The 23,689-nt window shown below is 47.2% G+C and overlaps 1 protein-coding gene across 1 annotated transcript in view; it reads left to right on the forward strand.

The window, feature by feature from the left end:
• The window catches only part of c3b.2 (complement component c3b, tandem duplicate 2), a 75,638-nt gene that overhangs the window by 29,479 nt on the left and 22,470 nt on the right, over window positions 1-23,689 (forward strand). The window contains exons 17-27 of the mRNA XM_056279726.1: window positions 515-644; window positions 4,264-4,332; window positions 9,756-10,046; window positions 13,975-14,212; window positions 16,453-16,538; window positions 17,740-17,879; window positions 19,057-19,266; window positions 19,695-19,758; window positions 20,785-20,868; window positions 21,052-21,255; window positions 22,215-22,290. Coding sequence (XP_056135701.1) covers window positions 515-644; window positions 4,264-4,332; window positions 9,756-10,046; window positions 13,975-14,212; window positions 16,453-16,538; window positions 17,740-17,879; window positions 19,057-19,266; window positions 19,695-19,758; window positions 20,785-20,868; window positions 21,052-21,255; window positions 22,215-22,290 — 1,592 coding nt within the window. The remainder of the gene's footprint in view (window positions 1-514; window positions 645-4,263; window positions 4,333-9,755; window positions 10,047-13,974; window positions 14,213-16,452; window positions 16,539-17,739; window positions 17,880-19,056; window positions 19,267-19,694; window positions 19,759-20,784; window positions 20,869-21,051; window positions 21,256-22,214; window positions 22,291-23,689) is intronic.

The raw sequence follows: 23,689 nt of genomic DNA on the forward strand, positions 1-23,689 counted from the left end.
CATATGTAAGTGGTCGCCTCACAGTAAGGTGGTCTTTGGTTCGAGCCCCAGGGTAGTCCAACCTTGGGGGTCGTCCCGGGTCGTCCTCTGTGTGGAGTTTGCATGTTCTCTCCGTGTCTGCGTGGGTTTCCTCTGGGTGCTCCGGTTTCCTCCCACAGTCTAAAGACATGTAGGTCAGGTGAATCGGCGCACTAAATTATCCCTAGGTATGAATGTGTGTGTGTGTGTGTGTGTGTGTGTGTGTGTGTGTGTGTGTGTGTGTGTGTGTGTGATGGCCTGGCGGCCTGTCCACGGTGTCTCTCCTCCTGCTGCCCAATGACTGGGATAGGCTCCAGCATCCCCGCGACCCTGAGAGCAGGATAAGCGGTTCAGATAATGGATGGATGGATGGAAGTGTCCTAGTTTTTGCAGCTGCAATACTCAAACCACAAGAGACCTAGAATAGCCCAAGTGTCTTAAATTAACCCTTGACCTCAACTAGTCACTTGACCCATGGTGTCTGTCCTGTGCTCAGATTTGGGATGTGGTGGAGAAGGGGGACATCGGCTGCACCCGTGGGGGAGGTGCAAATGGCTTTCAGGTATTCTCTGACGCGGGACTTCTCTTCACCTCCAGCTCAGGGTCCAACACCCAAACCAGACAAGGTACCTGGCAGCACAGACGCACCCACCCAAGACAGACCTGTTGTCAGAATCAGATTTCTTTCTCAAAGTGTTTTGCGTGAATAAGGAATTGGACTCAGGGGAGTTGGTACAGAGCTGTGTGCAGACAGACCAGAGACAAACAGACAAGCAGGGGCTGAACCATACAACAGCAGATAAAAACATCCGGGACAAGGGAAGCCAGTGAGCCTCTGTACTGAATGTATGAATGTAAAATATGTAGATGGTGACGTACACATAGTGTTTAAATACTAAATACTACATGAATACTGACTATATATACTGTGTCGCTGTGCAATGAAAATAAGTTGAATCAGTATGTGTTTGCAAATGAGATAAAAAGACAGATAGAGTGGACGACTGTGATGCCAAATGGTATTAAGTATATCCAAAGTGGTCATGATGGATAGATAGATAGATAGATAGATAGATAGATAGATAGATAGATAGTTGATGTATGGATAGATAGATTGATAGATGGATGGATGGATGGATGAGGTAGATAGATAGATGATGCATGGATGGATGGATGGATGGATGGACGGATAGATAGATAGATGATGCATGGATGGATGGGTAGCTAGATAGATGATGCATGGATGGATGGATAGATAGATAGATAGATAGATAGATAGATAGATAGATAGATAGTTGTTGGATGGATGGATGGATGGATGGATGGATAGATAGATAGATGATGCATGGATGGATGGGTAGCTAGATAGATGATGCATGGATGGATGGATAGATAGATAGTTGTTGGATGGATGGATAGATAGATAGATGATGCATGGATGGATGGGTAGCTAGATAGATGATGCATGGATGGATGGATAGATAGATAGTTGTTGGATGGATGGATAGATAGATAGATGGATACATAGATAGATGGATGGATGGATGGATGGATACATAGATAGATGGATAGATAGATGGATAGATAGATAGATAGATAGATAGATAGTTGACGCATGGATGGATAGGTAGATAGATAGATACAAACCCCAAATCCAGTGAAGTTGGGACGTTGTGTAAAACGTGAATAAAAACAGAATACAATGATTTGCAAATCCTCTTCGACCTATATTCAATTGAATACACTACAAAGACAAGATATTTAATGTTCAAACTGATAAACTTCATTGTTTTTTTGCAAATATTCACTCATTTTGGATTTGGTGCCTGCAACACGTTCCAAAAAAGCTGGGACAGGGGCATGTTCACCACTGTGTTACATCACCTTTCCTTTTAACAACACTCAATAAGCGTTTGGGAACTGAGGACACTAATTGTTGAAGCTTTGTAGGTGGAATTCTTTCCCATTCTTGCTTGATGTACGACTTCAGTTGCTCAACAGTCCGGGGTCTCCGTTGTCGTATTTTGCACTTCTTAATGCGCCACACATTTTCAATGGGGGACAGGTCTGGACTGCAGGCAGGCCAGTCTAGTACCCGCACTCTTTTACTACGAAGCCACGCTGTTGTAACACGTGCAGAATGTGGCTTGGCATTGTCTTGCTGAAATAAGCAGGGACCTCCCTGAAAAAGACGTCGCTTGGATGGCAGCATATGTTGCTCCAAAACCTGTATGTACCTTTCAGTATTAATGGTGCCTTCACAGATGTGCAAGTTACCCATGATGCCATGGGCACTAACACCCCCATACCATCACAGATGCTGGCTTTTGAACTCTGCGCTGATAACAATCTGGATGGTCCTCTTCCTCTTTAGCCCGGAGGACACGGCGTCCATGATTTCCTAAAACAATGTGAAATGTGGACTTGTCAGACCACAGCACGCTTTTCCACTTTGCGTCAGTCCATCTCAGATGAGCTGGGGCCCAGAGAAGCCGGCGGCGTTTCTGGGTGGTGTTGATATATGGCTTTGGCTTTGCATGGTAGAGTTTTAACTTGCACTTGTAGATGTAGCGACGAACTGTGTTAACTGGCGATGGTTTTCCCAAGTGTTCCTGAGCCCATGTGGTAATATCCTTTACACAATGATGTCGGTTTTTAATGCAGTGCCGCCTGAGGAGTCGAAGGTCACGGGCATTCAATGTTGGTTTTCGGCCTTGCTGCTTACGTGCAGAGATTTCTCCGGATTCTCTGAATCTTTTGATGATATTATGGACTGTAGATGATGAAATCCCTAAATTCCTTGCAACTGTACGTTGAGAAACGTTGTTCTTAAACTGTTGGACTATTTGCTCACGCAGTTGTTCACAAAGTGGTGAACCTCGCCCCATCCTTGCTTGTGAACGACTGAGCCTTTCGGGGATGCTCCTTTCATACCCAATCATGACACTCGCCTGTTTCCAATTAACCTGTTCACCTGTGGAATGTTACAAACAGGTGTTTTTTGAGCATTCCTCAACTTTCCCAGTCTTTTGGTGCCCCTGTCCCAGCTTCTTTGGAATGTGTTGTAGGCATCAAATTCAAAATGAGTGAATATTTGCAAAAAAAAACCAATAAAGTTTATCAGTCTGAACATTGAATATCTTGTCTTTGTAGTGTATTCAATTGAATATAGGTCGAAAAGGATTTGCAAATCATTGTATTCTGGTTTTATTCACGTTTTACACAACTTCCCAACTTCATTGGAATTGGGGTTTGTAGATAGATGGAATGTGTATATTGCATATTGGTGATATCAGGGAGAAAAGATGTTTGATAGTCTGGAGAGAGTGTGTGTGTGTGTGTGTGTGTGTGTGTCTGACGGAAGGGGTGTGGTGAATGGTGAGAATCAATCAGTCAGCCGATACAGTCCAGGGTCAGTGAAATACAGGAGTGTGTTTGTGTGTGTGTGTGTGTGTGTGTGTGTCTGTGTGTCTGTGTGTCTGTGAGCTTCATTGCCGTGGGGAACAAGCTGTTGTGTTGACCTGAGGTTTCGTACTTGATGGACCGCAGCCTCTTGCCAGAGGGGCAAGTCTTTCAAAGATGAGGTGACTGGATGCGAGAAGGGTCGACTGGGATCTTTTCTGCCCACTTCAGGAGCAAGTTACAGCCGATCAGTGTTTCAGCCTCTCACCCCAGGCTGTTGGTGTGAGCAGACAAAGTTCACATATATCACACAAGCCTTAACCTCCAACATTTTCTTTTTTCCCCAATACATGTCGAAAAGGTGAAACAAAAATAGTGGGCAGATTTGTAACTACAAGACAACCAAACAAAATGAGCAGAGCAGTGTGTTGTGCTATGCTGGCGTGGATGCAGTGTAAATTGGTACCAAAGTGGCTTAATCTTTGCACATTTTGTCTTTTTGCAAATTGCTGCCTTAGGCAAACATCCGGGATGTTTGCACAACACAGCACTATTTGTTGGGTGGGAGGTAAAAGTTACAGTTCATGTGGTAAAGGGAACTGATAGGGCAGTCATTCACATTTTAGCCATTTAAGGGACACTGGTCAAGACGAACATATAGTGAGAGAAGTGATGGAATATTTCCGTGTTTCTTTTGTTTGTTTTTTTAACTTTAAAAGCAAACAATAGTGGGCGGTGCAGAAATTGAATCCATATCATCCAGGCAAGATGATGGTGTTTTAGAATAAGATGCTAAATATAGAGAGCCTGTCCTCTTCTCTCCTGTTTTCCTTTTCTCTAAAGCCTTGCAGTGTCCAGGCAGTGCAAGAAGGAGGCGCTCTGCTGAGCTGTTAAATCGTAGAGCCCGGCTAGGTGAGTATCCTTATTGCAGAGGATTTACTTTGCTATATTTCTGCTTCACATATTGTTGCTCTGTGGCACGGTGGCGCAGTGGTTAGCGCAGTCGCCTCACAGCAAGAAGGTCCTGGATTCGAACCCCGAGGTTGTCCAGCCTCGAGGGTCATCCCGGGTCGTCCTCTGTGTGGAGTTTGCATGTTCTCCCCGTGTCTGCGTGGGTTTCCTCCGGGTTTCCTCCGCGTGGGTTTCCTCCATTCACTTGACATGTAGGTCAAGTGAATGGGCCGTGCTACATTGTCACTAGGTGTGAATGTGTCGGCCCTGTGATGGTCTGGCGGCTTGTCCAGGGTGTCTCCCCACCTGCCACCCAATGACTGCTGGGTTAGGCTCCAAGATCCCGCGACCCCAATTGGCATAAGCGGCTTGGATAATGGATGAATGGATGGACGGATATTGTTGTTCTACCATTGATTGATCAGTTTAGGCTTGCAGGCATAGGCGGCGCCAGCGCATCAGGTATGGGGAAGCTAAAATTTTTTAGGATTTTCATAAGAGGAAATTAGCTTAACCCAAAAGCTCGACTGGCACTTACAAATAAGAAAGTCCTCATCTTGCTAAAATACAACTCAATGAACCTTATTCAACTCTAAGCATTTAACTCAAAATAAAAGTCAAATTTGCTATTAGACCTATATGTTATATATGTTATTATCATTAATATGTTATTATTATGTGATATTATCGCTGGTGTCATCAAACTGAGATGATGCAGCAGAATAATGCAGTTATTCTTCACACAGATTAACATTCATTTATCCTGAGGTCCGTGTTTTTTTGTTATTGTTAAAAGTGGCAGTAGAAAACTTTGTTACCTTAACTTATAATTAGGAAGTAAAGATTGATTGCACAGTGTAATTGCTATAGAATGACACCATCGGCGGTTAGACTGGTTCCCTATAAGCCTCAGTTTCAGATTTATAGGGAACCAAATTCTGGTACGATCTCGCGGAAAAATGAAGGCTCGATTTATGGCATGAAGGGAGTCCGTCAACCATTGCACAACCAAAATAGGAAGAGGATAGCACTTTTGTTTTCCCGGGTAGCTATCTCCAGTAGCGAAAATGGCAGATAGGGGAACAATCGAAGTGACAGTGGAAACTCTACCCGGCAAGAGAAAAAGAACCCCCTTGACGAAGGAGGCAAAGAAGGTGAAGAGGGAGAGTGATAGAAACAGAGATGAAACAAGAGTGAACCTCGGATGGGCATTCACTTGATGGAGCGTGCTCTGGTGTTGTATCGAACTCTGGCTAGGGGGAAACATCTTGACAGGGAAACAGAGTTCGATACAACACCTTGGACTTGAGAAGGTTCCAAACCGACATTCAGTTGGCATTTTTTTTACTGGATCAGTAAGTAACACAACCTGCCTGCTTCTTAATACTACCAGATGTTTTACTCTGCCTTTATCATAGCATTGAGATCGATCAGGGTTTCTAGTTCAAATTGGGATTCTTAGGGTTGTTTCTCGCTTTGGACAGTAGCCAGGCTGCTAATAAATGGAAAGTGATGTTGGACGCTCACTTTGAAGTCCCCAGATACACGAACAGCTTCGGCCTTTCCTTTCTTGATCACAGGGACAATGGGCGTGGCCCAATCTCCCCATTCAACCTTTGACAGGATTCCAGATGCCACCAAGTTCTGGAGTTCTGCATCCACCTTTGGATGCAGCCATACGGCACTGGACGGGCTTTATGGAATCTTGGCGTTGCCTATTTATCCAATTCTGTTCTTGCTTTCATCGCTTTTAGTGTACTGATAACCTCTGCGAACACCTTCTCATTAGCGCTGAAAAGCTCCAACACTTTCTGTAGCATTGTGGGCTGCGGTTGCCTGCCGTCAACACATTTAGAACTTTAATTCTGTGCCAGTCCCATTGGACTTTCCTCAACCATCCATGCCCGAGAAGTGCTGGCCCTCCATTTTTCAAAACATACAGCTCCAACTGTGGTGTTTTCCCACTTTGTCACTTTTAACTTCAATTTTTCTGACAGTCGCCTCTTCTGTGTGCTTTGACAATGCAAGCCACGTACCAGTCGGTCATGCAATGCATTGGAAAGTCCTGCTCCACATTCACAGAACTGACTAAGTTTACACAGTTAAGCTATATATTCTGAGATTTTTTCTTTTTTGCGATTTTATACTTTAATGATCCCCATAGGGAAATTACGCTCAACATTTAACCCATCCTAGCTGTGTAGCTAGGAGCAGTGGGCAGCCGCTGTACAGCACCCGGGGGCCAACTCCAGTTTGTCTTGCCATGCCTTGGACAGGGGCACAGACAGGAGTATTAACCCTAACATGCATGTCTTTTTGATGGTGGGGGAAACCGGAGCACCCGGAGAAAACCCACCGCAGACACTGGGAGAACGTGCCAACTCCACACAGAGGACGACCTGGGATGACCCCCAAGGTTGGACAACCCTGGGGTTCGAGCCCAGGACCTTCTTGCTGTGAGGCGACAGCGCTAACCACTGGGCCGCAGTGTCGCCCAAATTCACGTTTTCATTCACGGTTCAATTCATGAGATGCTTTCATCTTAAAACTGGTTCCTGATGTGGAAACAAACTCTCTCTGCTAACACAAGGGGTTGGGGGCACATTTGGAAGGTCTGTGTGCTAGGCTTCGTGGGAGCTAGTAAGTTCCATAGCAGATTATAAGTTTTAGCACCCATTAGGCTGAGGAGTGTGGGGACCTTCTTATCTTCCTCCCTACCATTAGCATTACAGTACAGCTCAACCCTTTCAAAATACAACTCCCAGTCTTCATTTGTGCTGTCAAGTTCGTCTCTTTTCCCAACATATGCCATGTTCACGTTACGTTCACGTTAGCTTAGTTCAGTTTGCTAGTCATGCATCGCCACTCACGCATCCCTTTGCTAGCCTCGCTAACCACGCCGCGCAGGTTCACTCTTTCTCTCTGTCTCTTTCCTCTCCTCTGAGCTCTGCTGTCATCTCGCTCAACTATCAGTGCAGCCAGTGACTTTCGTCCACGCCTCTGTTCGTACTCGTTGCCAGTATGTTGCATTTGTGACAGCTACATAATAAAATTAAAGACGGACTTGGAGTTTCATTCATTATAGCATACCGCTCTTTACTTGAGTAGGTTACCACGAGAGGGCAAACTTATCAAGGCACGTAGGCAACCACCTGTCAGATGTGCTGTAGAACACAGGGGTATAACTACTACTACTACTACTACTACTACTTTCGGCTGCTCCCATTAGGGGTCGCCACCACAGTGGATATTCCGTTTCCATCTCTTCCTGTCCTCTGCATCTTCCTCTGTCACACCAGCCACCTGCATGTCCTCCCTCACCACATCCATAAACCTCCTCTTTGGCCTTCCTCTTTTCCTCTCCCCTGACAGCTCCATATTCAGCATCTTTCTCCCAATAGCTCTGTCCCAGTACCTAGTGTCACTCCTCCACACATGTCCAAACCATCTCAATCTTGTCTTCCTTGCTTTGTCTCCAAACCGTTCAACCTGAGCTGTCCCTCTATTATACTCGTTCCTAATCCTGTCGTTCTTCGTCACTCCCCTTCAAAATTTCTCTCAATTTAGTGGCCAGTCGCTCCTTATTCTAGTTCAAACACCCGCCCTCATACTGCATGTGTTCGCCAACTGCATCTCTCCGGCCGGCAGTGTCGAAGGAGACGCCTCGCCACTTCCGTGACAAGGTGAATCCAGGCCGAACCACTGCTTTTTCCGACACACCCAGAGACGCATTCATGTGCAAACACAAGCCGACTCCGCCCCCCTCCCGAAGACAGCATTGCCAATTATTGCTGCTTCATCAAGTCCGGCCATAGTCAGATCTGACGAGACCGGGGCACGAACCCCAGTCCCCAGTGGGCAACTGCATCGACACAAACCCGATGCTTAGACCGCTACACCACCGCGGAGCCCTTCTTCGTCACTCCCAATGAAAATCTTATCATCTTCATCTCTGCCACCTCCAGCTCTGCCTCCTGTCTTTTCATCAGTGCTACTGTCTCCAAACCATATAACATAACTGGTCTCACTACCATCTTGTAAACCTTCCCTTTAACTCTTGCTGGTACCCTTCTGTCACAAATCACTCCTGACACTCTTCTCCACCCACTCCACCCTGCCTGCACTCTCTTCTTCACCTCTCTTCTGCACTCCCCATTACTTAGTATAGTCAACCCCAAGTATTTAAACTCAGACGCCTTCATCACCTCCACTCCTTGGCATCCTCACCATTCCACTGTCCTCCCTCTCATTCATACACCTGTATTCCCTACAGGAGGTATAACCGCGCTAAGAAAATAGGTCCATAGGCTACAAGCTATCTGGTGCAAACAATACGAACACTTGAAAAGTTATCTACAGCCACCTGCATCTCATACATCAGAATGAAAAGGGTGTTTGCGTGTGCCTATGAGCTGTGGCTGGTAAACTGAGGATCTCAAACCCGTACATGTTATAAATTTCCCCCCCCCACGGCGCTGCGCAAGTGCCACCACGGGCTATGCGTTGCAAATTGTGATCACTCACTTCATCATGGACGACCTGAGAGTGAGGTTTAGTAGGATGCGCTCGCAATTCGCGTCAGGTGCACCGTGGATCCGCACGGTTTTACGCTTGTTGTTTTACCAACACATTATAGACATAATTCATAGCAAGTTGAAAATTACAGGTATCTAGCAGTACAACCAGATACAAAACGAAATGAAAAGCTATGCGAGTGTAAGCGCATATTATTGTTGGCAAGGACAGTCTACGTTGGTTTGGTATCGAAATAGAACGATCAGAAATAAAATTCATAACAAGAATGTTAAGGAAAAAAAACAATATTTATGAATTTTGAAACAATTTAAGAAATTTCAGTGATAATTTTTGAAAAGCTAAGCTTCTGCTAGCCTCTTAATAGCGCTGCCTATGCTTGAAGGTATCACAAGAATGGGTTTACATGTAGCCTAATGTTTCATTAACCCAGTTATTAACCCAGGTTATGAATTATTAACCAAGGAGGAGTGAAAATACTCCATATAATCATCTATCCATCCATTGAGTCACTCACCCAACCATTCATTGAGCCATCCATCCATCCACAAACTCAACATCTCACGTTTTGCCTGCATTGTCCCTCCATAAATTCCTCTCTCCTTCTTTCCCTCTGTCCATTTTCTCATCAGTCTACGGGTGACCGTACTCCCCTCCCCGTTTTCTCCTCCTTCGTACATCCATTATCACTCACGCATAGAACTCTCTCTCACTCTCGCTCTCTCTCTCTCTCTCTCTCTCTCTCTCTCTCTCTCTCTCTCTCTCTCTCTCTCTCTCTCTCTCTCTCTCTCTCTCTCTCTCGCTCTGCCCTGCCCCTTTCTCTTTCGTATTCCCTCCCCTTGCCTCTCCAGAGGTTCATTACAAGGACAAGCTGCTGCGGCTGTGCTGTATGGACGGCCTGAGGGAGATCCCCATGCCTTACTCCTGCACACGACGCTCCCTCTACATCACCGAGGGCTGGGAGTGCATCCAAGCCTTCCGCTACTGCTGCGCCCACTACCGAGACCAGGAGTTGGACACCATGCCACCCCTGACCACCACCACCACCACCCCGCTTCCCCCAACCACCACTGAAACACCCGTGTTATACGGTGACTATTATCCTCAGCCTGTGGTGCCCTACTCCCGTCAACGTGGCACAAGTAAATAATTGGAGAATCTCTCTGTCTGTCTGTCTGTCTGTCTGTCTGTCTGTCTGTCTTTGGAAAGCAGCTAATCCCATTGCTCTACATCTCTGACCATACAGAATCCAGTGCATAAAACCAAATATTTTCCTAAACTTTTCATGGTTAGTCACTTTTTTAGAATTGGTATCTTGTCACATCTCACTTGGGGTCTAAAGTCTGTGTATGGCGTCAGTTTATCTCTGGCTAGAGATTGGCATTGTTCTGGGATTAGATTAAAGCCAGAATTCAAAGATTAAAGTCAGGTTCTGATTTTAATCTGAGTCGTCTGGTATCGGAACGGTTACCAGTTCGACCCCCTTGCAAAAGTGTCGAGATGGCCTGCACAAGAAACCCGGCCCCTAACTCCTCCTGATGAGGTGGTTGTTAACTTGCTTGGTTGACACCACCATCGGTGTACGAGTGTGTGTGTGTGTTAATGTAATCATTAATTGATTGTAAAGTGCTTTGAGTGGTTGTCACATCTAGAAAAGTGCTGTATAAGATGCAGTCCAGTTACTCCAATACATTTTTCAAACGTGGCCTTAATCCTCTCCTGTTGCTCAAAAAGGCTACTCCTTGCAAATAATTTCTATGTTTAATGAAAACATAATTTGTATCGCGTGCAATAATTTTTGCCGCACTACATTTGTACACGCCAATGGCTGTCATAGGCAGCATAAAATCACCCCCCCCCCTTTTCTCCCCAATGTACTTGGCCACTTACCCCACTCTTCTGATCTGTCCCAGTCGCTGCTCCGCCCCCTCTGCTGATCTGGGGGGAGGGCTGCAGACTACCACATGCCTCCTCCGATACATGTGGAGTCGCCAGCCGCTTCTTTTCACCTGACAGTGAGGAGTTTCACCAGGGGGACGCAGCACGTGGGAGGATCGCGCTATTCCCCCCAGTTCCCCCTCCCCCTCGAACAGGCGCCCCCGACCGACCAGAGGAGGCGCTAGTGCAGTGACCAGGCACCCGATTTGACTGTTATCAGACTATTGAGTAGGCGTTGTCATCACACATCTGTCCCAAATATATGGGCTAGTAGGGGCCTAGTAAACTACTGGTAAACTACTGGTAGGTTCAGAAGGCTGTTATCACCCATTTATTTCAGCAAGCCAGTGAGCCAACGCTTAGAAGATATATTAGCAAAGTCCTTTTATATGAAGGGAAATTACCGTATTTGCAAAAAAAAAAGAAAGATGAAGAAATGGCGTAAACTGAAGAACTATTTTCATGTAGTATGAGACGCCCAAGCATCTTGACTAAGTGGCTCGCTGCAGTAGTGTGTCTCATTTGCAAAATGGTTGTCAGCCCGGCTGGCCCGCAAGTGTAAATCGCTCGATATTCAGGGCCAGTTTTCGATGCAATAGAATGGTATCTCCATGGCTCATTAAAAGCTGGTAAGCACCCCTCATGTAAGCTACGTTCAAAAAACCAAGTCATCTTTTGCAAATACCCTAATCACTAAAATAGCCCACCAGCATTGGCTCGCTGAAATAAATGGGTGATAGCAGCCTTCTGACCCTACTGGTAGTTTAGTAGGCCCCTACTAGCCCATATATTTGGGACAGATGTGTGATGATGACTCCCATTCAATAGACTGATAAACGGTCAAATCGGGTGAAGCAGGACACACCCCCACATGCGGCTTCCCATCTGCAGACACCGCCAATTGTGTCCGTAGGGACGCCCGACCAAGCCGGAGGTAACACGGGGATTCGAACCGGCGATCCCCGTGTTGGTAGGCAATGGAATAGGTCGCTATCTCACACACACACACACACACACACACACACACACACACACACACACACACACACACACACACACACACACACACACACACACACACACACACACACACACACACACACACACACCATCTAGTGTTTTTTTTTTTATTCAGTCAGATGTAAGGGGAATCCTTTTTAGTTGGGTGTGCACAAGTGTGACCGTGGGAGAGGGACTTAACCACTAAACTGTCTCTGGGCATGATGCCATAAGCCTGTTACAAGTGAAGACAGGTGTTGGACCTGCCATACGTATCTCCCTTATGCATCTTGGCAGGGCAGCCCCATACGTTCCTCATCTGTTATTTTAAATCTTCACTTTATATGGTTTCATAAGATGTGTGCACACAAGAAAATGGTGATAAACGATCATTGGTAATGTGGATATGACGGCAGAGCAGGTGGAGAGAGGCATTCATTGTTCATTTCACTCAACTAAAACAGTCGATTAAGTTGAGAACTTTGCATCACTTTACTGTAATGCGGCCTTTAAGACCAGGGGATGGCGACATTTAAGCTATATCTCAATGTTAGGATTACCAGAATCCCTGGTGATATGTCATTTCAAACTATGATATTGATAAAATATCATTATAATGCCTATAATCCAGATTTGTGTAGGAGTTAAGACCTTTGCTCTTGCAGTAATAACCATGTGCTTTCTTACTATTAGCCGGCAGAGAAAGAGAACACAGAGTTGTACTGTAGTTGTAATAATAATAAGGGGTGTCCCTGTGGCGTGGTGGTCTATTCCGTTGCCTACCAACACGGGGCTCTCCGTGTCACATCCCCGTGTTACCTCCGGCTTGGTCGGGCGTCCCTACAGGCACAATTGGCCGTGTCTGCGGGTGGGAAGCCGGATGTGGGTATGTGTCCTGGTCCCTGCACTCGCGCCTCCTCTGGTTGGTTCGAGCGCCTGTTTGGTGGAGGGAGGGGGAACTAGGGGAGAATAGTGTGATCCTCCCACACGCTACAAACCCCTTGTGAAACTCCTCACTGTCAGGTGAAAAGAAGCGGCTGGCGACTCCACATGTATCAGAGGAGGCACGTGGCAGTCTGCAGCCCTCCCCGGATCGGGGGTGGGGCAGCGACTGGGACGGCTCGGAAGAGTGGGGTAATTAGCCAGATAGAATCTGGGAGAAAAATTGGGGGGGGGGGGGATAACATAGATAAATGATAACAATAATGATAAATTGTATTCATATAGCACCTTTCCTCCATGAAATACAGCTCAAACTGCTTCACGTTGGATGGAAGGAGACAAATTAAAACAGGATACTAAAAGATACAATGAAAAGAAAAACGGTTTAAAAGCGTTTTTAAAACAATAGAGAACTGAAAATCAAAAACCCCTCAACAGTATCCTGTAAATCAAAGAAGGTTGAATCAGTTCATCCGGATACGATGTTTATTAACAGTTCATGAAATGTATCCGTTAATAAACATTGTATCCGGATGAACTGATTCAACCTTCTTTGATTTTCTTTTTTTTGGGGGGGGGGGGCCTCTTTTTCTCCCCAACTGTTCCCATTCAATTACCCCACTCTTCCGAGCCGCCCTGGTCACTGCTCCACTCCCTCTGCCAATCCAGGGAGGGCTGCAGACTACCACGCGCCTCCTCTGATTCATGTGGAGTCGCCAGCCGCTTCTTTTCACCTGACAGTGAGGAGTTTCGCCAGGGGGACGTAGTGTGTGGGAGGATCACGCTAACCCCCCCAGTTCCCCCTCCCTCCACCGAACAGGCGCTCCAACCAACCAGAGGAGGCGCTAGTGCAGGGACCAGGACACAGACCCACATCCGGCTTCCCACCCGCAGACACGGCCATTTGTGTCTGTAGGGATGCCTGACCAAGCCGGAGGTAACATGGGGATTCGAACTGGCGAGCCCCATGTTGGCAGGCAACGGAATAGACTGCTACGCCACCCGGACGCCCTTCTTTCATTTTCTTACCTGAATTATTGAGCATGCATCAAGACAAGTATCCTGTAAAATACATGCCTCCGCACTTGATAAAGACACCATAACACTTCTTTATATTCGGTGCAAGGTGAGAGTACACGACATGAAACGACAACAGAGAGTGAAATGCTAACACCGGTCTCTTCCACACAGTCATGATGTCCCCTCCAAAGGTCTTCGGACGTCACTTTGGACTAGGGGGTCCAAAATTCCCAATGGGAAACAGTATGCCAGAACAAGGGATGGGAAGAGAGGAAATGGTGGAGGAGGACTTGGAAGAGGAGGAGGAAGAGTATCTCGACGAGTCTCAGGTGTACCTGCGCTCTAAGTTCTATGAGTCTTGGCTATGGAGAGATTTAAAGCTGCCCACTACCACCTCTTGGACAGATGGGTAGGCACCCCGTCCTGACAAACACACACACACAAACACTACCCAACACATTTATATTCAGAAGTCTTTGCTGACAGTCTCGTACAAAATTAGAGCTTTGGTTTTTAGAAGGCTGCCCGTTTCTAGCAGCCAATACCCTGTGTGTGGAGTTTGCATGTTCTCCCCGTGTCTGCGTGGGTTTCCTCCGGGGGGCCCCGGTTTCCTCCCACAGTCCACAGACATGTAGGTCAGGTGATTGGCCATACTAAACTGTCCCTGGGTGCGAATGTGTGGGCCCTGTGCTGGACTGGCGGCCTGTCCAGAGTGTCTCCCCGCCTGCCGCCCAATGACTGCTGGGATAGACTCCAGCATCCCCGCCACCCTGATTGGGATAAGCGACTTGGATGATGGATGGATGGACAAGAGTCGAAAACTACAAGGCCCAGAAAATAGGTGCAATATACGTAGACAGGGCCAGACTGGGACCAAAATACAACCCTCACCTGCCCAACTCTCAACAATTTTTTTTTTAAAGCCCACCTTTCCCCAGCTGTCACAAGGCCGACCAATAACGCGCCACACAAAGCGGGGCTGACGCTAAATGCAAACTGGATGTGGGGATTTTGTCTCTTGACTTTTCATTTTTGTTTTTTAAGATTTTTCTCCCCCAACTGTATCTGATACAGCTGGGGACAGAAAGGGGGGACCCCCCCCCCCAAAAAACCCCCCGCAAAAACAAGGAATACCAAGAAAGTGGTGACTTGTGCAATTAATGCACTGATGATCAGCTGTGGTCATAAGGTCATTGGTGCCTGTCGACGCGGCAACCTACGAGCCCGCCGGTGAGGGAAGCCGTCAGGCTGAGGAAGGAGGCCTTTTGGGCTTGGCTGGCCCAGGGGTCTCCTGAAGCAGCACATGGGTACCGGGAGGCCAGAAGGGCTGTGGCTTCGGCAGTCACCGAAGCAAAAACCCGGGTGTGGGAGGAGTTGGGCGAGGCTGTGGAGGAGGACTTTCAGTTGTCCTCAAGGAAGGTTACATATGAATTAATGGACTGCATGTTTAGCCTCTTGTTAAAATGATGTAAGGACATCGGTGCAACTCGTAGGATGCAAAAAAAAGGGGGGGGTGGGGGTATGGCGCCACGAGTGTCAACGCAAGCAGTTTCGGAGATATGTTGCCTCGTGTCCCTCCACAGCGGTGGTTTCATGGAAGATTTGCCCCACTAGAAACTTTATAGTATACGTCCACAAGTAGATGAACGGCATAAAAAGATGGCTGTAACAGGATTCAAGACATTTTGACTTGCTGGCTAGATGGGGCCACCCCGTGCCTTACTTGACACAATGCCCATCTGTGGCTTGTTTGAGGCCCCCTGAGGTCGGGCTCCACGTGGAGGCCACGGTTCACGTTTCGGCACTGTGAGCTCCCCGAGTCACGTCGTGATCTGTTGACGTCAGCGATCTAAACTCTGTCTCCGTTTTCCCCGTTTGAAAAATTCCCAGTTTGCAAAACGACAGGCTTTAATGGTGTCCTTTGTGTGCACGTGATCATCATACATGTGTACATTGTGTGTCTTGTGTCCATTAGCCGCCATCGCTGCTAATATTTTACTAAGCACCCACCAAGGCTGTCAGGATTATACAGTTTGAACAAGATTTTTTTTTGGGGGGGGAATCCCCCCCCCCTTTTTCTCTGCAATTGTATCTGGCCAATTACCCCACTCTTCCCAGCCATCCCAATCGCTGATCCGGGGAGGGCTGCAGACCACCCCACGCCTCCTCTGATACATGGGGAGTTGTCAGCCATTTCTTTTCACCTGACAGTGAGGAGTTTCGCCAGGGGGACGTATCGCGCGGGAGGATCACGCTATCCCCCCCCCCCGAACAGGCGCTCCAACCAACCAGAGGAGGCACTAGTGCAGCGACCAGGACACATACCCACGTCCAGCTTCCCACCCGCAGACACGGCCAATTGTGACCGTAGGGACGCCCGACTAAGCCCGAGGTAACACGGGGATTTGAACCGCCGATCCCTGTGTTGGTAGGCGACGGAATAGACCGCTACGCTACCCGGATGCCCCAAAATTCTTTTCTTCTTGGCCCTTTTTTTTCTTATCTTGATATATTAAACTTGTAGATGCACCAGAATATTTTGTCATGATGTGTTTTGTTAGGAAGCTTTGACTCCTGCCGTCTCCCCCCTTGCACCCCTTTTCTACTGGTTGCTTGTTCGATGACCCTTAACCTGATCCTGATCAACAGGTTGGCATCTATGACTATGGACTCCATCTTACCCGACAGCATCACAGAGTGGGGCCTTCTAGCCATAAGCTCATCACCTGATACAGGTGTGTGTTTGTGTGTGCATGGGTTTTGTGCATTTGTATGTAGGGGGTAGAGGGGGTCGATGTAGCGAGAGTGAGCGCATGGTGGAAGAGGAAGTGAGATGAAGGGCTAGAGGAAGTGAGCAGGCACGGTGGCGCAGTGGGTTAGCGCTGTCAGGTCACAGCAAGAAGGTCCTGGGTTCGAACCCCGGGGTTGTCCAACCTTGGGGGGGGGGTCATCCCAGGTTGTCCTCTGTTGTGGAGTTTGCATGTTCTCCCCGTGTCTGCGGTGGCTTTTCTCCAGTTTCCCCCACCATCAAAAAGACATGCATGTTCTGAAATTTAGAACATCTACCACTACTACTACTACTACTACTACTACTACTACTACTAGTAGTAGTAGTAGTAGTAGTACTTTCGGCTGCTCCCATTAGGGGTCACCACAGCGGATCATCCGTTTCCATCTCTTCCTGTCCTCTGCATCTTCCTCTGTCACACCAGACACCTGCATGTCCTCCCTCACCACATCCATAAACCTCCGTCTGGCCTTCCTCTTCTCTTCCCTGGCAGCTCCATATTCAGCATCCTTCTCCCAATATACCCAGCATCTCTCCTCCACACATGTCCAAACCATCTCAATCTTGCCTCTCTTGCTTTGTCTCCAAACCGTCCAACCTGAGCTGTCCCTCTAATATACTCGTTCCTAATTCTGTCCTTCTTCGTCACTCCCAATGAAAATCTTGTCATCTTCAACTCTGCCACCTCCAGCTCCACGTCCTATCTTTTCATCAGTGCCCGTCTCCAAACCATATAACATAGCTGGTCTCACAAACATCTTATAAACCTTCCCTTTAACTCTTGCTGGTACCCTTCTGTCACAAATCACTCCTGACACTCTTCTCCACCCGCTCCACCCTGCCTGCACTCTCTTCTTCACCTCGCTTCTGCACTGCCCATTACTTTGTACAGTTGACCCCAAGTATTTAAACTCATACGCCTTCATCACCTCTACTCCTTTCATCCTCACCATTCCACTGTCCTCCCTCTCATTCACACATAGGTATTCCGTCTTGCTCCTAATGACTTTCATTCCTCATTTAATTTAGAATTCCTCATTTAATTGAAGGAAATTTAAAACATCTGTCTCTTCTGTTTGTTCTACACATAAGTACCACACACACACACCCACACTTATGCGTACTAATATGTGCCCAAATTCCTGTAGGTTTCTGTGCTGCTCAGCCGTACAACATCAAAGCGTGGAAACCCTTCTTCGTGGACCTGAAGCTCCCGTATTCTGTGGCGAGGAACGAGCAGGTGGAGATTAAAGCTGTGATCCAGAACTACGGCCCCGAGGATCTGCACGTAAGAAAGCCTCAAAACTCCTTAAAGGGGAAACGCACTGATTTATTTTTTTTTAAAACCTTATCTCTGTCTATCTGTGGCCCTGTGTGATGGCCTGGCGGCCTGTCCAGGGTGTCTCCCTGCCTGCCACCCAACGACTGCTGGGATAGGCTCCAGCATCCCCGCGAACCCTGAGGGTGGGATAAGTGGTTTGCATGATGGATGGGTGGATCTCAGTCTATCTGTCACAGGGATAGTGCCTGAAAAAAAACCTGCAGTTGTTCCTGACCATTTCTGCCTCTCTGGGGCTCGGCAGTGAAACCCAGTTTTTTTTTTTCCGGCTGCCAAGCGACCTGTCGTGACATCAGTTGGAGGCCGGAAAAGCTACGTTGGGCCTAGCAGGGTTTTTAATGCAGAATACACCCCCTCGTTCTCTTGGCTGAGCTCCATTCTCCATGGTGCAAATGGCGTCCCTGAACATAGGCACAGAGGATTTTATGGATGATACGGAGACTACCATGCAATGCATTGTGGGACGTGTAGGCACTGTGGGACAGACTCTGGGAGCAGGAGGACACTAATTTGCCCCTCACTATATAGCACACAGTGAGATCTTTATAGCTTCAGTCGACTATATTGGTCATCAGGACTGAGTTCCCTTTAAACTGAAAGCTCCATTGAGAGATGATTTTTTTTTTGGCGGGTTTCCCCCCCTTTTTCTCCCCAATTGTACCCGTCCAATTACCCCACTCTTCCGCGCCGTCCCGGTCGCTGCTCCAAGCCCTCTGCAGACGACCACATGTCTCCTACGATACATGTGGAGTCGCCAGCCGCTTCTTTTCACCTGACAGTGAGGAGTTTCGCCAGGGGGACGTAGCGCGTGAGAGGATCACGCTGTTCCCTCCAGTTCCCCCTCCCCCCTGAACAGGCGCCCCGACCGACCAGAGGTGGCGCTAGTGCAGCGACCAGGACACACACCCACATCCGACTTCCCACCCGCAGGCACGGCAAACTGTGTCTGTAGGGACGCCCGACCAAGCTGGAAGTAACACGGGGATTCGAACCGACGATCCCCGTGTTGGTAGGCAACGGAATAGACCGCCACGCCACCCGGACACCCAAGATGATAAATTTTAATATTGAATTATCCGAGTGTAGTTAACATAAGGTTGACCGTCTTGCTACTGGTCTGTTCTAGGTGAGGGTGGTGCTGATGCAGACGGAGAATATGTGCAGCGTCGCCTTCAATCAGAAACACACCCAGGAAGTCAGCCTCCCAGCTGGCTCTTCTTCGGTGGTGGCTTATACCATCGTGCCACTGGTAGCGGGGAGGCTTCCTGTGGAGGTGATGGTGACCAGCAGGGACCTGATGGGATCGGACCGCATTCAGAAACAGTTGCGGGTGGTGGTGAGTCGTTTTCGGCAGAAATAACATGTACTGAACAGGGTCTACGCTGACCAAAGCTGCTTCGTAACACAAGCTGTTTTGTTTGTGTACTCCAATATCCATTCTCACAAGTAATAATGCCTTCTTGGTTAAACAGAAGAACATTTTTTTATACATAAAGGCTGTGAAAATAACATTTGTTGTTGTTATGCATGTGTTCCTACAAGTTTTACATGCAGTAAAAACAGCCTCAAACTTAAGCTCGCCAACACGGGACGTAGTTGGACCTGCAAACAGGGTTAAAAAACGGGATATTTCTGACAGGCAAAAGCTTATAAAAAAAACATGTTTGGAAGTTACTTGAAAATGAAGGCTGGCTTTTTTTTATTTCTGCTCAACTTGACTTCGCTTGATTTCCCCGAGTCGACCTGTTTTCTTCACCCAAACAGATGGAGGGCGTGCAGAAGACCAAAGTTCAGAGCTTTGTATTGGATCCGTCTGCAGTAGATGGTGGTAAGCAGAATGTTAATGCTGTATGTTACAGGGCAGCGCAGTGGTCCAGTGCTTAGCACTGTTGCCTCACAGCAAGAAGGTTCGAACCCCAGGCCGTCCCAGCTCCTTTCTGTGTGTAGTTTGCATGTTCTCCCCGCGTGTCTGCGTGGGTTTCCTCCGGGTGCTCCGGTTTCCTCCCGCCATCAAAAAGACATGCATGTTAGGGTTGATACTCCTGCCTCTGCCCCTGAGCAAGGCAGCGGAAGGAAGAACTGGAGCTGGTCCCCGGGTGCTGCAGCGGCCCACTGCTCCTGTACAATAGCATGGGTTAAATGCAGAGGACACATTTCATTATCGGCGCAGTGGTTGGCGCGGTCGCCTCACAGCAAGAAGGTCCTGGGTTCGAGCCCCGAGGTGGTTCAACCTAGGGGGTCGTCCTGGGTCGTCCTCTGTGTGGAGTTTGCATGTTTGCCCTGTGTCTGCATGGGTTTCTTCCGGGAGCTCCGGTTTCCTCCCACAATCCAAAGACATGTAGGTCAGGTGAATCGGCCGTACTAAATTGTCCCTAGGTGTGTGTGTGTGTGTGTGTGTGTGTGTGTGTGTGTGTGTGTGTGTGTGTGTGTGTGTGTCAGCCCTGTGACGGCCTGGCAACCTGTCCAGGGTGTCTGCCGCCCAGTGACTGCTGGGATAGGCTCCAGCATCCCCGCGACCCCGAGATTAGGATAAGCAGTTCGGATAGTGGATGCATGGATGGACATTTCATTGTAAGAATACAGTGATAAATAAAGTGGCTTTCTTCTTCTTTTTTGACTCTTAGGTTATATTTACATATATATTTTAGTCCTGTAAGCAATACTTTTATCCAGGATAAACCAGAAAAAGGGCCTAATAATGCAGTCATGCAGAGATTAAAGCACTGTTTGCAGCATTGTTAAGGGGATTTGACAAAACGTGCATCCCGAGAATGCCCATGTGGTATTGTGACGATAAGGTCTTTAATTCAGCTGGTTCAGACTTCTAACCCCTCTGCATGTTTCTCCTCTGCAGGGAGGCAGCTGTTTCGCATAGGCAAAGTGCAGCTCAACTCTGTTGTTCCAAACTCACAACCAGAGACTTTCATCAACACCAGAGGTCAGTCACTGACAAAGGTTTGGGAAGGCTCAGTTATGGCAGATGGAAGTACACAGAGGAGATGGGTATCCCCTGACTGGGTTTTTACAGTGGGTTTACTTTAACTCAAACTGGAGAGAGTTCAGAACAGCGGCCATGAGACTTTATTTATTTATTTATTTATTTATTTATTTTTGTCCCCAGGAAACCTGTTGGCAGACAGTATCGACAATTCCATCACCGAGGACTCGCTGGCGTCTCTTATCCGGATGCCAGGGGGCTGTGTGGAGCAGAACCTGGCCACCATCACCCTGCCCCTCATAGCCACACTCTACCTGGACCGGACCAACGGCTGGGAGAGTGTCGGGGTGCAGCGCAAGGCCGAGGCCCTCGGATACATTAGAAGGGGTGAGGGAGAGGAGGGGTGGATGAATTGGTTGATGGGTGAATAAATGAACACAGAGCGAATGGGCGGGTTGGCGAGTGGATGGGTGATGGGATGGATGAATGGACGGATGACGGAGGGGTGGATAAATTAGTGGATATAGGGATGAATAGGTGAATGAATGGGATGAACTGATGCATGGTTTGGCCAATTAATGGGTGATGGATGGAAGAAATGATAGCAGAATCAGAATAGGGAGTGAAAGTGATAGAGCCGCCCTCTGGTGGTGTCATTTTTACCCGAGTGAGAAATGGTTTAAACTCTGCAGTTTTATTTTAAAAAATCTAGTGCTGCATTGATTGCAGTGTGGCCCTTTAAGGCAGCGATGCCACCAAGATATGATATGAGTCAAACTTTATTGGTTGTGTTTATCTTTGTGCAGTTACCTATGAAATAAATGGCTTACAGTGATTTTAGATATGTGTGTGTATCTATCTATCTATCTATCTATCTATCTATCTATCTATCTATCTGTCTGTCTGTCTGTCTGTCTGTCTGTCTGTCTGTCTGTCTGTCTGTCTGTCTGTCTGTCTGTCTGTCTGTCATATACACACACATATCTGAAATCACTACACACACACACACACAAACATATATATATATATATAGTACTTCATTACTTCATTGCTGTTTATATATATCCCAAAAAATCTGCATTTCCAATAACTATGCTGCTGTGAATTTGTATTAATTTTTTGAAAATTGGTCAGTGGAGAAATGAATGAAAAGTCCTCTCTAGTAGGAACGCAACCATTAGAGGGCGTTGGTTTTCTCTTTCCATGTAGGACTTTTCATTAAATACAACAAAAAAAAAATACAACCCCGGATCTAAAACAAACATGAAGTAAGATGTAACTGTGTAAATCTAACTCATTCACATGCATTACTGATGTAATCCCATGTTGCGGTTGTGTATTCGCAGGTTATGAGAAGCAGCTGACGTACCGTAGAAGCGATGGCTCTTACCCCCCCTACAGGAAAGAGGGCGCTAGTACATGGTACTGCCAACAATATGACATTTCAGGCATTCAGCCAACACTATTGCCTCTTCAGTAGAGCAGCCATTACGTCATACTGATCTACAGCTTGGACCAGTTAGCGCTGAAATATTTCCTTTTTGTAGGGGTGTAGCTACCATCAGCTCAAAACAACTTTTTCTGTTCTTCCCACAATGCTCCTCTTCCTCTCTCACGGTCATTTGTATTCATTGTGATCCCAGCCATTGCTGATTATTTGGAACGTAATACACCAAACGTGCTTCATCGTCTTTGCCTAATGAAGGGCAAATTGGTAGTATTTTTCTGGTTTCATCAAAATATTTTCACTTCTATATTTCTGTCAGATCAAAAAAATGTTTCCATTGATATTTGATGATGGGTTATTGCTCAATACTTTCCAGTGGTACACATTTGTTATAGTTTAAAGGATAAGTCCGGGTTTTTTTTTTTTTGTAGCCTAGGAGTTATGTTTGCAGTTTTTTACCATTGTGCATACTGGTTATGATATCAGTTTACTCACCAACTTCATTGTGGAGATTTTGGACACGGGGCCACGGGCGTCTTATGGGGCAACTGAAAACAACCTTTGAGCATGTCCCCAAAACAACAACACCAGCAAAAAAAAAAAAAAAAAAAAAACCTCGGTTGTATTGTGTACATGATTTCCCATTATCTGTGATATCAGTTGCATAGGCCGGGTAGTTGACTGATGGTTTCTACGACGGTTGGTCATTCCTGCAAGTTGAACCAGGACGTAACTCAGTAATGTGATGGACCACTGATAACATTGGACATTTCGGATAATAACTTAACTTTCACTTTGGGGTTTTTTTTTGTTTTTTGTTTTTTTGGATATTTTCCCCCCCTTTTTTGTCCCCAATTCTACCGTCTAATTACCCCACTCTTCCGGGCAGTCCGAGTCGCTGCTCCACCCCCTCTGCCGATCCGGGGAGGGCTGCAGACTACCACATGCCTCCTCCGATACATGTGGAGTCGCCCAGCCGCTTCTTTTCACCTGACAGTGAGGAATTTCGCCAGGGGGACGTAGCACGTGGGAGGATCACGCTATTTCCCCCAGTTCCCCCTCCCCTCCGAACAGGCGCCCCAACTGACCAGAAGAGGCGCTAATGCAGTGACCAGGACACATACCCACATCTGGTTTCCCTACCGCGGACACGGCCAGTTGTGTCTGTAGGGACACCCGACCAAGCCGGAGGTAACACGGGGATTTGAACTGGCGATCCCCGTGTTGGTAGGCAACGGAATAGACCGTTGTGCTACCCGGACGCCCTTGTTTGCATGTCTGACAATAGCTGCCATAAATCTTTGCAACCTAAATTCATGATAGGAATCACTGTAGGCTAAGTAGTATGACACTTCTATAAATGCAGGGCATTTG

Source organism: Lampris incognitus, chromosome 5 (genome assembly GCF_029633865.1).
Source record: "Lampris incognitus isolate fLamInc1 chromosome 5, fLamInc1.hap2, whole genome shotgun sequence".
Classification (NCBI taxonomy): domain Eukaryota; kingdom Metazoa; phylum Chordata; class Actinopteri; order Lampriformes; family Lampridae; genus Lampris; species Lampris incognitus.